Source organism: Dendropsophus ebraccatus, chromosome 6, assembly GCF_027789765.1.
Source record: "Dendropsophus ebraccatus isolate aDenEbr1 chromosome 6, aDenEbr1.pat, whole genome shotgun sequence".
Lineage (NCBI taxonomy): Eukaryota > Metazoa > Chordata > Amphibia > Anura > Hylidae > Dendropsophus > Dendropsophus ebraccatus.
In genome coordinates, this window is record NC_091459.1 from 132,660,089 (window position 1) to 132,677,001 (window position 16,913).

The 16,913-nt window shown below is 40.5% G+C and overlaps 1 protein-coding gene across 1 annotated transcript in view; it reads left to right on the forward strand.

Moving 5' to 3' along the window:
• TPO (thyroid peroxidase) overlaps positions 1-16,913 on the forward strand; it is a 101,156-nt gene that overhangs the window by 29,082 nt on the left and 55,161 nt on the right. Inside the window, exons 4-5 of the mRNA XM_069974286.1 lie at positions 4,637-4,766; positions 6,257-6,463. Coding sequence (XP_069830387.1) covers positions 4,637-4,766; positions 6,257-6,463 — 337 coding nt within the window. The remainder of the gene's footprint in view (positions 1-4,636; positions 4,767-6,256; positions 6,464-16,913) is intronic.

The following is a 16,913-nucleotide window of genomic DNA, read 5'->3' on the forward strand; positions in this document are numbered from 1 at the left end:
GATTTCCCATGCCTGTATGTATGCCCAGCTCAGCCAAACTTTCTTCTGTTCTGAACGTGGAGGGAAGACATGGATACAGACTATGGCCTATAACTGTATCGATGTTTTCCAGTCAGGCTTAGGGCGCATCCAACTTCTACCTCCAGGAGAAAAAAAAAAGCTGCACACTCGGGTACGGATGGACAAATATGCCAGCTAAGTGTTGTCCCTTCTATTACGATTCCATTGGCATGCCTTGGAGAGAGATGCTAGTGTTATATGGATTCACTGAAAGACTATGAGACATCTTTAAATCCCAACATGCCCAATGTTCTGTCTGGTGTGTATCCTGTAATGGATTTCCTGTTCCTGTGTAAAAGACACTATAGCCGGGAATTCAGCTAAGGCTTCCCAATGCCTTTTCTTGACTATAACCCTGCAGGAATATATCTAGAGATCTGAACAGAGGTTAAAACACTCAGGTATCGACTATTTAAAACATTTGGCTTGTCTCTGTGAGATTATAAGAGTGTTGTATAAGCACAGGGACACTTTAAAGGGGTATTCCCACACAAAACAATAGGTCTTAGCATATGCATTATGGGAAAACATGCTCTGCTTTGCCCTTTGCTCCTGGGACCTCTGCTGAGACTTTCAAACAATTTCAGGTGAACTGCAGCCTCCTGGTCCATCCAGAAAACATTGTTTGGGTCCTATTCCATGGAGTAATAATTGGCTGAATTGGGCCGATTCGCCCGATTATCTCTCCGTGGAATAGAGACAACGATCAGCCAATGATCGTGTCATCGGCTGATCGTTTATTTAGGTTCAAACCTAAAATCATCAGGCACCCACCGACGGGCGACTGACCGACGATTTCACAAGCACCATACTTTACCTAAGCATGTTGCAGGTCTTCTCGGAAACGATGTCCCTGCAGCTAAACGATTATCGGGCCGTGTAATAGGCCCAGTAAACGAGCGCTGTCGCTCATTTACATTATTGATCAGGCCCCCATTGGCGCGTGGAATAGGACCCTTAGGGCCCTATTCCACCGGACGATTATCGTTCACATAATTGTTATTGAATAACGATCTCAAACGACCGCTAATGCGAAAGACCAGAAAACGTTCACTCATTTCCATGGAACGATAATCGTTACTTATGATCATATTTGCGATAGTTTTTTCTTCGCTATTGCGTTCGTATCTACTGCGAACGACGTCTTATTCAATGCGAATGTTTTGCGAACGTTTTGCGAATGAGCAACGATAAAAATAGGTCCAGGTCTTATAAAGCGATCAACGATTTTTTGTTCGGTCGTTAATCATTAACTGCATTTCAACCGAACGATTATCGTTTAGATTCGAATGATTTAACGATAATCTGAATGATAATCGTCCGGTGGAATAGGGCCCATAAGGCCCTATTCCCTGGAGCGATTATGGTCCGTATTTGGCTGATATCGGCCGCTACGGACGATAATCGTTCCGTGGAATAGAGTGCAACGATCAGCTGACATCGTTCATGTCAGCTGATCGTTGCAGTCGCTTGTTTTTCAACACTGATACAGCAACGATCTGCTGCCGTTGCTCCGTTGAATAGGAGCATCGGCAGCAGACGCTGCTGTATCCTATGGGCTGCCAGGGCGATCAGCGATCACCCGGGCAGCCCCCCCCCCCCCACAGCTCCCCCGGCAGCTGAGAGCGCTCGTTTGCTCCTCTAAACGACCCGTGAAATAGGGCATTGTGTTAAACCATCTGCTTTGTTGCATGGCAAAAGCACAATTCAGAGAGGAAACAAGGAAGTGATGAGATACATGGGGGAGAAAAACTGTACATATAAAATGAAATGTAAATAACTTCACTTAAAAAATTGTTCTCTTTTATGTATATGCATGTGATACACATCTGGTTTTACTAACTCTGCTTCATGGGAGAACCCCTTTAAGACAACAAACTCTGCAGACATGAGCCATTGCATAACAACATTGCCAAAATGACTGGGTGACAACTGCAAATCTCCCCAGCCTTCCTGCTATGGTCACTGATTCTCCAGTATACAACATCATTCTACATGCACAGACCATGTATATTGTTTACTGCTTACCAAAGCCATGATCCCTTTAAGAAATCCTTTAATTTGTATTCACTGTGTATGTGGAGGCGTCCTCTTCTTCTTCTCTATTCAGCATCCAGTGAGCATCACCAAAGGCTTTTCATAGAGATCAATAGAACATTAATTTGAGATCTGCTTAACCTGCCTTGACTTCCTATTGAAGGCAGCGATGACACAAGCCGTATACTGAAACTTGCTGTGGTTTCTATTTTTTTTTTCTCTTTCTATATTGTTAACTATTGCACAGCTCTCCCTTTGAAGGTTGTTTAATGTGCTTTAATAGTTTGACCTCATGACCCTATTTACTTCACTCCATGAGATACATTCTATATAATCCTACCTAATATTCTCTATGAAAAGTGGAGTGTTAAGTGTGTCCTGATAATAAAGAGATAAATAGAGTTAAACGCCTGGTCATAACGTCAGCGGTTTTGGAATACTAATGCGTTCAGAGCTTATATAAAGTATAACTCCGGTGATCGCATTAGACGGAGCCCCTAAATTGCTAAATGAGAGTAAAATAAGTGTGCTCTGTACTGTAACTGCATTCTATTGCCAGCAAACTACATTTACACTATATGGGGCATGGTAGGAGGAGATTTGAATTACTGCAGCGCTTTACTTACTCTTTGTTGATGTCAGCTGCTACACGGGATATAGAGTTTTGTTTGTCAGTAGAATGGATTTTTTAATCTATTAAAGGGGTACTTCAGTGAATTTTTTTTTCTTTCAAATCAACCGGTGTCAGAAAGATCTATACATTTGTAATTTACTTCTATTTAAATATCTCAAGTCTTCACATACTTATCAGCTGCTGTATGTCTTGCTGGAAGTGGTGTAGTCTTTCCAGTCTGACACAGTGCTCTCTGCTGCCACCTCTGTCCCATTAGAAAACCTCTACTGATTTGGACAGTTCCTGACATGGACAGAGGTGGCAGCAGAGAGCGCTGTGTCAGACTTCCTGCAGGACATACAGCAGCTGTTAATTACTGGAAGCCTTGAGATTTTTAAAAAGAAGTAAATTACAACTCTATATAACTTTGTGACACCGGTTGATTTGAAAAGAAAATAATTTTCACTGGAGTTACCCCTTTAACCCCTTAGGGACAGAGCCTGAAATGACCTTAAGGAGCGGGCCAATTGTCACTTTTGCGTTTTCGTTTTTTCCTCCTCGCCTTATAAGACCCATAACTCTTTTTTTATTTTTCCACGTACAGGGCCATGTGAGGGCTTCTTTTTTTCAGGGGCAGGTGTACTTTGTATTGGCATCAATCTGCCATCAAATGAATAACGGAGCCCTCAAAATATCATTTATGGGGTGAACTTGGGTCAAAGAATGCGATTCTGCAAATTTTTTTTGGAGGGGTTCCATGTTTACGTAATGCGCTTTATGGTAAAACTGGCATTTTTCCATTATTCTATAGGTCGGTCTGAACACGGTGAGATGCAGGTTTACTAGGTTTTCTTACGTTTTACCATTTCTATTAGCAGTAAAACATTTTTTTTTTGCAAATAGGCATATTTCAAATGGTCCTATTGTGACTCCTATAGCGCATTTATTTCTTCACCTACGGGGTCGTCTGGGGCGTCATTTTTTGCGTCATGATCTCTAGTTTTTATTAGTAACATTTTTTTCTAGATCAACTGTATTGATCTCTTTTTATTATTTTTTTTATACAAAAAATGGCATTAAAAAAAAAGTAGGCTGAATCAGATGACCGATCCGAGGACTGCGCAGAGAAAGGTAAGTGACCTCAGGCAGTCAGGAAATGCAATCGAGACCCCCGCAGATATGCTGCGGGGGTCCCGATTGCTAAGTGACCAGAGATGCTCTGGTCACTTCTACTTAAACGCTGTGGTCGCGGTGTGATCGCGGCGTTTAAGGGGTTAATGGAGGGTGAGGGCCTTGCTGCAGATAGCAGCCGTCCTCACCTGCTATGTGGCGGGCTCAGCTCGTGAGCCAGCTCCATAATCCGAACTGCACCCAGGCCCAGGCAGTGAGGGTGGAAATGTATGCCCTGTGTCGCTAAGGGGTTAAGGTCCTGTGATTACAGCAGCATTGGCAATAATTCAAGCAGTGGGAAGAAATAAACTAGTAGGTAATAGATAAGGAGAGGAGTAGCAGAGATCATGAATATACAGTAAACCTCCAGTTACTGAATTAACTAGTAAATTGTCCCTTAATCCTCACGGTAAGCAGCTCGGATCGGCTCCAGGTGCTGACAGATTCCCTTTAATTCAAAGATAACATGGAAGCTTATTCAGGGGAGCAAGGCGAGCGCCTTCACCATATCATAATGAACTTTGAACCAAGGAGACCATGATGGGAGACTATATTAGGGGGCTGATTGGTGATAGTGATTTACAGTACAGTCGTAAATCCAGGAAACATACTCATTTGTTAGCTGTTTTACGCAGCATTTATCGATTTTCATAACCGTTGTATGTTTGTAGTTAAATTTTGTTACATTGTGTAATTATTCTATTCAAATATTAGAAATTATTTTTATATCTTCATATTATTTCTTTTTGTATTTAGGAATCACCCTTCCTGGGGAGCCTCAAACACCATTTTATCTAGGTGGCTACCATCACAATATGAGGACGGCATGAGTGAGCCAAAGGGATGGAATACTGATTTCCTCTACAACAACTTTTCGTTGCCTCCAGTAAGAACCTTTCAAGATTCAAGTATATTCACAATGTTGGGAGATGAATTGTAATCATTGAAATGAAACTGCAGTAGGTTATTATTGTACATGGGCTCTACTGTCCTTACTACAGTGTTGTTGTTGTTGTTATTATTATTATTATTATTATTGTTGTTGTTGTATTTATCATTAAAAATAATATATTTAAAGCAACATTACATGAACTTTTTTTTTTTTTTTAACTGGTCGACAGTAATATGAATTAACTAAATGGCTGTGACTTTTTCTATGTCATTTCTATGTCACATAAACAGAGTGTCCCATAGAAATGAAAAGAGAATGGGACTTCTAATCCGCACAGTTAACGCTATGAGTTTCACCAACTCAGATCAGAGAGATAAGGTGATGTTAATGCAGGAACGCCAGGGCTCCTAGCTTCACAATAAAGCCACCTTTAAGTAAACTGTATACAAAGCCGAATGACTAAGGGGGAGAGATTTATCTGACAGATTTTTGAAGCCAAAGCCAGGAACAGACTATAAACGGAGAGCAGGTCATAAAGGAAAGACTGAGATTTTTCCTCTTTTTAAATCCATTCCTGGCTTTGGCTTCATAAATTTGTCAGATAAATCTCTCTGTGTAAATGCACCATAATCCATGATACTGCTGGCCAGTTAAAACATTGTCATTGAACCACTTAAAGGGGTTATCCATGCTTAGAAAAACATGGTCGCTTTCTTTCAGAAGCAGCACCACTCAGTTTCGGTGTGGTGTTTGCAGCTTATTGAAGTGAATGGAGTAGAGTTGTGATGCCATACACAACCTGAGGACAGGGGTGGCGCTGTTTTTGCCAGAAAGTAACAGTTTTTTTTTTCTTTAATGTCTTGGAGCCCATATGCTTATTGCGCCAATGGACTGAACCATATAAAGTCACCTTCAAAGGGGTAATCCACAGGATAGGGGAAAAGTAGGAGATTGTGGGGGGTTCTGACCTTGGTATCCCCCGCTGATCTACGTATCGGGCCCCGGATTCTGTATTATGAAAAGAGACATGGGTACAGCACGTGACCCACGTCTCTATGCATTCCTATGGAGCGACGGAAAGAGCTGAGCACACCGGAAGAGCGTTGTACTCTGCTCTCTGTGTTGGCTCCTGTGGCTCTATTCATAATACAGAAGCTGGGGCCCGATACGGAGATCAGCAGGGGGTAAAGAGGTTGGACCCCCGTGATCTCCTACATTTCCCCTATCCTGTAGATAAAAGAAAAGTTGATTTTTTCTTGAAATACCTCTTTAAAGGGGTTATCCAGCGCTACAAAAACATGGCCACTTTTCCCCCTCTCTTGTCTCCAGATTGGGTGGGGTTTCAAACTCAGTTCCATTAAAGTAAATGGAGCTTAATTGCAAACCGCACCTGAACTGGAGACAAGAGAGGGGGGAAAGTGGCCATGTTTTTGTAGCGCTGGATAACCCCTTTAAGTTACTCATTTGATATATGTTTTTTACAGGTACGAGAGGTTACAAATAGAATAATATATGCAACAAATAATGCTTATCAAGAAGACATGTTATACTCCCACATTATAATTGAATGGGGTCAATACATTGATCATGACATGGCGTTTACTCCACAAAGTATCAATAAAGTGAAAAGCCTATGGGGACCAGACTGCACCTGTAACACTGAGAATCAGAAGTCCTGCTTCCCTATTAAGGTAAGAGTTATCGTGTTATATACAGGTATATACAGTAGTTGTGTTTAGAAATGAGCTTTCTTCCAGAAACAGCACCACTCCTGTCTATAGTGGGAGTGTGGTTTGCAGCTGAGTTCTATTAAAGTGAAAGGAACTAAATTGTAATACCACACACAACCTGAGGACAGGGGTGGTGCTTTTTTGCAAGTCAGAAGTTGTGCTATTTCTACTTTTGGACAACCTCCTCAAAAAGTCAACTTTATTAAAAAGTCATGAAAGTATAAAATGTGTATATGCAGAACTAAAATATTTCTATGTGTAGATGTGCCTTTTGGTGCTTTCTTTATATTCCCATGATTCCAGCTCATCTGCTTATTGTACAGAAACCCTCCCTGGTTGGGGTAGTGTCAGTAATTCTCTAGCAGCCGCCCTCTCCCTCCACTCCTCCTCCTAGCAGTCTGTGTCCCCTCCCTGCTCTGTCCACTCCTCCTCCTAGCAGTCTGTATCCTCTCCCTTCACTCCTCCTCCTAGCAGTCTGCATGACTGCCCTGCTCCCTCCTCCCTTTACTTCTCTCAGCAGTCTGCATGCCCACCCTGATTCCTCCATTACTCCTCCTAGCAGTTTACATCTCTGCCCTGCTCTTTTCACTACTCCTCCTAGCAGACTGTATGCCTTCCCTGCTCCCTACACTACTCCCCCTAGCAATCTAAAATTCTTCCCTGCTCCCTCCACTACTCCTCCAAGTAGTCTACATCCCTGCCCTGCTCCCTTCTCCACTCCTCCTGGTAGTCTGCATTCCTGCTCCCTCCACTACTCCTCTAAGTAGTCTACATCCCTGCCCAACTCCCTTCTCCACACCTCCTAGTAGTCAGCATACCTCCCCTGCTCCCTCCACTACTCCTAGCCATCTGGATCCCTGTCCTGCTCCCTCCACTACTCCTAGCAGTCTGCATCCCTGCCCTGCTCCCTCCACTACTCCTAGCAGTCTGCATCCCTGCCCTGCTCCCTCCACTACTCTTAGTAGTCTGCATACCTCCCCTGCTCCCTCCACTACTACTAACCATCTGCATCCCTGCCCTGCTCCCTCCACTACTCCTAGCAGTCTGCATCCCTGTCCTGCTTCCTCCACTACTCCTAGCAGTCTGCATCACTGCCCTGTTCCCTCCACTACTCCTAGCAGTCTGCATCCCTGCTCTGCTCCCTCCACTACTCCTAGCAGTCTGCATCCCTGCCCTGCTCCCTCTACTACTCCTAGCAGTCTGCATCCCTGCCCTGCTCCCTCTACTACTCCTAGCAGTCTGCATCCCTGTCCTGCTTCCTCCACTACTCCTAGCAGTCTGCATCCCTGTCCTGCTTCCTTCACTATTCCTAGCAGTCTGCATCCCTGCCCTGGTCCCTCCACTACTCCTAGTAGTCTGCATCCCTGTTCTGCTCCCTCCACTACTCCTAGCAGTCTGCATCCCTGCTCTGCTCCCTCCACTACTACTCCTAACAGTCCTTAGAAGAACATCATTAAGCTCTGACATGTGAGAATTTTGTCCAAATGAAGGAACACTTTAAGAATTTTAGCTTCTGGGGACAACAAGCCATAGATGGGGAATCCTGTAGACTTCATACCAGCAGACTGCCCGGACTTATACACTTCTCCATGAAATAAGGTACAGAGAGGGATTTCACCAGATCTTTAAAACTGCAGGTGCATAAATCTGGCCCCCAATGGTCTCTTGCATTTATATTTTACTGTCACATTTCTGTCAGTACAATAATAATGGGCCACTTTTCCGATATTCTTCACCAGCTTCAGCCATAAATTTGCATATTGTCTTAGGTAGGCTATGCATAAAACTAGGAATATCCTGATATTTTCCCCAGCAGTTCAGCACAACTGTAAAGTTGTCATATAAATCAGTGTAATTATATACAGTTTTTCACTTGGGCACACAGTTTTATATCGTAACGGCTTACAGATTAAAATTAAGGTTCATTATATTTTCAATGTGCAGGAAATATATTGTGGCTAAAACAGTAATATTAGACACTAGCTTTCAAAATGTGCTGATAATAATAGAAGTGGACGAAGGAGCAATGCCGGGACATTGTGCAATAAGACACGAATAAGCAATAGTTGCCTCCATTTTTAATGCATTGAAACTTGTCAGATATCGGAAAAAATAAATTACTCAAGATGAGCAAAGTCTTCTCTTAAAGGGGTTATCCAGCGCTACAATATACCTGATACGTAGCCCCTTAAGTCCCACGCGGTTGCGAGTATTGGAACATAAATAGGGAAACACCGGAGTGGCCCATTTTGAGTCAAAATCTTTCTTAGTTGTGAGTATTGCACCATGACGAGGGATTACCAAAGCCAGGTATCTATCCACAGACAGCTGTTTTGGGGCATTGCCCCTCATCATTGTGGAGTAGGATTCTCCAACAAACACAGCAATCACTGAGCTCAGGGTGGTTTGGTGATCTCCCCACTGGGAGGCACCACTTGGCAACAGGTTTCCTTCCCTGGAGAGATTTCTGGCTGTTTCCTTGTTTTGAGACTCGCAACTGAGGGTCCATGGAGCCCTTTCTTGGGTAGGTTCCCATCTGTGTTGCTTGTTCCATTCATTTGCTTCATCATTAGAGCAAAAAGCAATAGAAAAATAGAATGGCTGCGTGTTGGGCTTTCTGCAAGACACATTAAAACTCTGTCGGTTCTCTCTTCATGGGACAAAATATAGAAAATTTTGAACGGAAAAATTTAATAGGTGAACCAAACACCTATTATCCTATTCATTTCAATGGGGTTTATTACTCAAATCAAGCACTCTAGCGTTGAAAAATTTTCGATTTGAGTAACTCTAGTGTTTTAGTGTTTGCTCTACAATATTGTTTACCCAGTAATCAGGTTGTGGCAATTATTTCTTTGTAATATAACTTGTCAGACATTAAAAATAACTTTTGATTGCAACAAGTCTCACTGCTGGGGCCGGCTGTAATCAGGAAATATAGCCAGGGAAAGAGCACAGCATCATAATCCACTCCCTAATTCCGACAATCTAGCCTCATAGACTTACATTTTTGGAATTAGCTGATCAGGAGATACGGCCAGGGAGTGGACTACATGGCTGCTGCGCTTTCTCCCAGGCTACATCTCCCAATTGTAGTGGGTCCCAGTAGTGAGACCCTTTGCGATCACTAACTTTTTGCATGCCTGATGACATTTCCAAAGTTATTCTTAATGACAGGTACTTCTCTTACCTATTTTGACTCTTTAGTCCTTCGTCACTCCTCTGTGCATTTGCTAAAAATTTGCAGAATTCCTGCGGCTAACTAGTAGATTCTGACTTTGTGATGCATCTGATTTAATTGATGACACTTACAAGGGAAAGAGAATGTCCAGTAGAATCTAATTTTAAATCTTCTTTTTCAAATGAGTCATCTTATACACTCAGCAGTATAGAGCAATATAGAGTAATTGTTTCCAGTGCACATGACTTTAGTAAAGCCACCGCAGTAGACTTGTATTGTCTGTGTATTGTCCATCTTTGGTTATAAATACTTTCACTAATTGACAAATTCCCCTGATGAGTTCCTAATATTGAATGAAACATGTTGGAAGATCAGTTTGAAGAAATAGATTGAGGTTCTCCAGAAAAGAAGTTCTGCCGGATAATACTGAATAAAAACATAACTGTGCCAAATACATAAAGCTACTGTATACTGTACCAGTATAAAAGATGCAGAAAATAGATAATTTCACACATCTTCAGAGAACTCTGTTGGTACCTATAGTTAAAAACTAAAATGCTCAAACACCTTATGTCAGAAACCCACCTTTCTAACCCTGTAATGAAACCCCATTAGTTTCCGACATGTTTTGGTAATATGAACTCGTCAGGGGAATTATATATATTTATATATATATATATATATATTTATACACACAATTCAAACAATTACCCTGATGAGTTCATAATGTTGTGGAAAACATGTTGGGATCTAACGGGGATTGGAACAATGTATATTTTGTTTATATATATATATATATATATATATATATATATATTATGTCCAATCCTTCAATTAAAACCTCTTGGTAGCCCCATTAGTTCCCAACATTTTTTTCTAAATATTATGAACTCATCAGGGGAATTGCTTTATATATATATATATATATATATATATATATATATATATATATATATATTAGGCAAGTTGTGTATGAAGTTGAGCACACCTATCTGCTTTAAAAAGAATCATTTTATGGTCAAAAATATTATTTGGAATAATAAACACCAGAGAGTGATAAATATAGCTATTAATTCTGCTCCACTTTTCTAATAACTCCAGCTGGTTCACAGAATAAAAAGGAAATTGAAAAATTGGCGACAAGATATTGTACAAAAAAAAGGAATAAACGCATACTTATAAATATTGGAGAAAATATATTTTCTTCTTCTTTCCTCCTGATCCTTAAATGTCAGTCTTTTGAACTCATTTCCTTTTCCAGGCTTGTGTGACAATAACTAAGACAGCGGGTAATTAACTACGCAGAGACCTCTGTAACCGCTAATTTAGAAAATTAGATTTGGTTGATAAATTAGACAAAAGGGTGCAGGTCTCCATCACAGATGAATAGAAGATGTCACCAAGATCAGGACTCATTAAGTGTCTATCCAGAATTAATGTGTTTATTTCCTTTTCCCCAAAGAGATCAGGGCAGTGAAGTAAAAGGCGTCTTAGCTACTAGAACCAGACTCGTCTTGTGTATTTATAAATTTTTTCTATCATAGAATAGATCTTAGTCCACGGTAGATTAATAATGCATTTACTATTTTTTAGACATTGTTTCGTATATTTAATTTTTAAAAACTTGGAGGCAGCCATATTGGAAACATACGCTTTCTTTCCTGTATAGCATAGTTGTCTATTTATGACAGTTGTAAAACATTGGAATCAGTTGTCATATCAATGTCATACATTATATAGTCTCAATAAATTCATGAGAAATTACCCCTACTGGGGAGTGCCAGAGGAAATGTATATAGTACATAAGTATGTATATGTATGTATAATTTTAAGGGGTTGTGCACCAAGGGGAAAAATTATAAAACATATATATATATATATATATATATATATATATATATATATATATGTAATTTTTTTCTTTCAAATCAACTGGTCCCAGCAAGTGCCAAAGATCTGTAATTTACTTCTATTGAAAAAAAATGCCTCAAGTTTTCCTGTACTTATCAACTGCTGTATGTCCTGCAGGAAGTGGTGTATTCTTTCCAGTCTGACACAGTGCTCTCTGCTGCCACCACTGTCCATGTCAGGAACTGTCCAGAGCAGCAGCAGCTAATCCCTATAGAAAACCTCTCCTGCTCTCCAGACTGGAAAGAAAACCACTTCCTGCAGAAGTAAAATCTCTGGCACGTGTTGGGACCAGTTTATTTAAAAGATTTTTTTTTTTTAACTATGATCCCGTATAATGATAGACTATGTACATGATATAAATCATAAAATGCCAGCTATATGTCATATATATATATATATATATATATATATATATATATATATATATATAGATCAAGAACTCCTTTTATTATTCAGTTCGTCATCCCGTCTTTTTTATGTGCCAAATTCTCTACTGATTGGTTTCTTATTCTATCTTTCCAGCTTTGTTTTTCTGATACAGAGCTCCAAATCACCTGCTATATTTAAAAGAAAACAGAGGGCGCTTAGAAGCCCGCCGCATGCTGTTTTACTTTTTAATTCAATGTATAACCACATGCAGTTCGCTCCTAAGCTTCCTCTAGTAGCAGCTGCAGGCAGCCAGCATGTTATCTTTAAAATCTATATCTATATCTAGAATTTAGAATTTTTTTTCAGGTAAAAAAAAAAACTTCCCCCACTGTAAAGATAAATTGGGAAATTTAGAAAGTTTAACCTATTTAGGAAACAAAATACTACTCCATTGTGTCCTCCTTAACCATAAGCATCATACACATTTTGGATTTAAGCACTAATTTGACCTTTTTAGTACACATTTGACATACTGAAGTGAATATGTAAACATTTAGAAAACTTTGATGTGTAATAAATATTTAAAAAATTGTAAAAAAACAAAACAAAAAGACACTTTCTACTAAATTCTACTTTTAGCAACAGAATTCAGCATCATGTACTGATGAGCGAGCCGTAAAAAACTTGAGTGCTTGACTCGAGTAAAGAACCCTGAGGGAGACTCGTACATTTACTCGGCAGAACAGAGGGTGCCTGGTTTACCTTCATGTACTCTATTGCATTTTTGGTTGTCCTTTTTGTATAGTTTGTCCTTCAAAGGGATGTATAAAAAATTGGAAAAAAAAATGCAATAGATTTCTGAAAAAAAAGTTAGAACTCCGATGGTATGCCGGCAATTGCCGATAGTTATAACAACCTTGAGTTAATCCAGACTTTAGAGTTTAACCTAAAATCAATTTAGAGCCAAGACCAAAGCCCATATTTAGTTCAAACCCCATTCTAGAACTCAAAAATGAAGTGAGAACTCTGGTTTGAACCAAAAATGAATTTAAAGTCTAAAAACAACCCATACTAAAAACCTAAAGTAAATTAAGGCCTAAACAAGAATGCAAAACTTAACCTAGACTCAACTCTAAAACATTGGTGCTCAAAATGAGTTTAGGATGCAGATTCAAGCTCTGTTCAAACAATGTACTATTTTCACATAATGCATTGAACAACGGCCATTGTTTGGCATGACCGTTAATGCATTGACTTTAATGCATTTCATTACTGTATGTTTTAATTGAAAACATTCAAAAAAAAAGTACATTGTGTGAACATAGCCTCAGACTCAAGGCCAGAACTCAAAAATAATTCAGATTCTGGACCCCAAAAGTAATTTAGATTTAATGGATTCAGACCTCACGTTAGGCTCCTAAATTTTGTTTGTTTGTTTTTTTGCAGAAATCAATAGTACAGGAGATTTTAAGAAACTTTGTAACTGGGTTTATTAGGCAAAAAAATGCATCTTTTTCATGGTTTTCTATGGAGAGGGGAAGGGTGGTGGGAGATGAGGCACCAAAACAGGATAACAAAGAGTTAATTTACAGCTACATCACCAAGCTATCTCCTCTGACAGTCAGCACTGACCTCTCTGACCTCTGAATACCGGCTTTCCCACAGCTCCCGCTGTGTAATCCTTTGTTCTCTGCTCTCTGCTGGCGACTTATCTCCCTCTTCCTCCCTCCCCTCTCCATAGTTTATACAGGGCCTGACTGATGTAAAAGAGTGGAGATTTCCTGATAATGAGCAGTGAACGAGAGAGAGGAGGGGGGGGGGCACCTAGGGAAAGTCTTTTTGAACGCAGATAATGGCATATTTGCCTAATAAAAGCAATCACAAAATTTCTTAAAATCGCCTGGACTATTGATTTCTGGAAAAAAACAAAACCACTGTGACACTTTAATTTAGGTCTGATACTAGACCTAAATTTTAATTCAGATTCTATAACTATTCTAGAAGCCCAGATCTAACTCAAAGTCTTCTTTTCCACATCGGGGCTCTGGGGCTTTAATCTACAGCTCTGCTCATAAGGATTTAGGGGCCATACTATACTGATCCTGTATTTTGGTAACATTTTAGCTTCATCTGACAATAGGGGAGAGAATCAGACTAAACGCTTCAGGCAGAAGGGAACAGAAAAAGCACAATACTGCTCAAATGGTACAGAATTCTTCTCTTTAACCCTTACAAATTTTTCCCATGGCCTCAAATGCTCAACCAGAAAGCAATAGGCTTTACCCACGATGCATGTCAATGGGACTTCGTGTCTTGTACGGCTGGTTTGACAGCTTTCGCCTTTACCATGAAAAACCTGAATGGCTTCTATAAAATAACAAATGGATTTGATCTCTAGACATTTTATTTTTTAGAAAAAAGGGGCTCTGTTTATATTAAAGTGATTCTTCATAAAAAAAAAAAAAAAAATCAAGTCAATTTTCAATTGATTTGTAATTTACTTCTATTAAAAAGTCTTGAATCTGCCAGTACTTATCAGCTGCTGTTTGTCCTGCAGGAAGGGGTATATTCTTTCCAGTCTGGAGGAAAGGAGTGGTTTTCTATGGGGATTTGCTACTGCTCTGGACAGTTCCTGACATGGACAGAGGGGGCAGCAGAGAGCACTGTGTCAGATTGGAAAAAATACACCACTTCCTGCAGGACATACAGCAGCTGATAAGTACTGGAAGACAAGATTTTTTTAACAGAAATAAATTAAAAATCTCTGCCACTTTCTGGCACCAGTTGATTTGAAAGAAACATTGTTTTGGCGAACAACCCCTTTAAGACAGCAGCTTTACAGCAATATGGAGCAAGCAGATTCATAAAGTGCTGGAAAATGACAAGATCATTTTGCAGATATTCAAGAGAGGTTTCCTCAGTGGGGACAGATCTGTAACTATTATATTATTAGAGGTTTCTGTGAATCTTGGACGGTCTCTCTTTCTGGATCCCAGTCTCTAACAGATGGTGGGATAGTTTACCTCCGGTCTCCCAGGGATTCGGCATTTTACTACTTTAATGAGATGAGTGATTAAGGAGTCTTCCGAGATGATGTTACAATTATTACTGAGTTTTCATGTTCCTTCTGACTATATTAAAAACACCACCCAACATCTAGGCCGCATTATAGGTTCATCCAAATTCACTGTACTCGTAGTAGATGTCACCGAAAACTTTCCTTCATGTTCATCGTATTCTGTTCCACGTGTACTTATTCCCAATTTGATAAATAAGAAATAAATTATACAATATTACCTACATGACCTAACAAGAGCTGAATGTATATGCGGCTATGGGGTAACTATTCCTATCAATGATATACACGCGATTTATCAAACATGGTGTAAAGTGAAACTGGCTCAGGTGCCCCTAGCAACCAATCAGATTCCACCTTACATTTTTCAAAGAGTCTGTGAGGCATGAAAGGTGGAATCTGATTGGTTGCTAGGGGCAACTGAGCCAGTTTCACTTTACACCATGTTTGATAAATCTCCCCATATGAGAAGTAAGGGAAGGGTCCAGGAGGCTTAAAGCAGAAAGCAGCCATGTTTCTCTAAACCTGGGTAACCCCATTAAGGCTTAGGAAAACATGGCCACTATCTTCCATGTCTCCAGTTTGGTTGTGGGTTTTACAACTCAGGTCCATTGAAGTGAATAGAGCTGAAATAGAAACTGTCACTACAAATAGTATTGACTTGTCATTAGACATGATTACAGCTACTCTGATTGGAAGATATAGCCGTGGAGAGATTCCGTCGATAGTTTATCATAGACTTGCATTGATTTTCATTGACGGAATGAGCGTCCAGCCAGGGAGTAGACTCCATTGCCACCATCTCTCCGCGGCTATATCTTCTGATCAGAGCGGGTCTCTGCAGTGAGTTATTTGTAGTGATTGGAACTCTTTAATTGTAAACCACATCTAAACTGGAGAGAAGAGTTGTGTTCTTTCTGGAAGAGAGTGGCCATGTTTCTCTAATCCTGGATAAACCCTTTAAAGGGGTAGTCCACCCAAAAAAATTTTCTTTCAAATCAACTGCTACCATGAAGTGCCAGAGATTTGTAATTTACTTCTATTAAAAAATCTCAAGCCTTCCAGTACTTATCAGCTGCTGTATGCCCAACAGGAAGTTGTATTATTTCCAGTCTGGAGAGCAGGAGAGGTTTTCTATGGGGATTTGCTCCTGCTTTGGACAGTTCCTGACATGGACAGAGGAGGCAACAGAGAGCACTGGGTCAGACAGGAAAGAAAACACCACTTCCTGCTGGACACACAGCAGCTGATAAGTACTGGAAGACTTAAGATTTTTTAATAGAAGTGAATTACAAATCTCTGGCACTTTATGGCACCAGTTGATTTGAAAGAAAAATTTTTTGGGTGGACTACCCCTTTAACCCCTAGACGACCCTGGACGTACTGGTCCGTCCACACTTCACTTGTTGGGCCCTCCCTCATTGTGACAGGCCACCGCGGCGCTTAAGTGTAGGTGACAGGAGCAGCTCTGGTCACTTAACGATGGGGACCTCTGCAGTGTGAATACGGGGATCCCATCGCTTTCCCGGACCACCGGAGGAGTTCTCCTTACCTGCGTGCAGTCCAGCCGGTGTTCTGCTTATAGAGCAGGTAAAATAGGTTTATTAATATAGGTTTTAAAATAGGTTTACATAAATATATGTGAAGGAAAACAAATGTGCTGTTTTTAGTAAAGTAAAGGGTTCCGAAATCCGCAGCGGATCCTGTACTGTGAAGCTGAATGGGTCCCATACACGCAGCGGATCTTGTACGGGACCCGGCCCCTTTAACCCCCCAGCACGGCAGCATTGATTGGCTGAAGAGGAGCGAGGGGAGCCAAGAGCTTTATACAGCTGCAGCGCCGAGCAGGTAATGTATGCTCGGGGCTGCGGCTG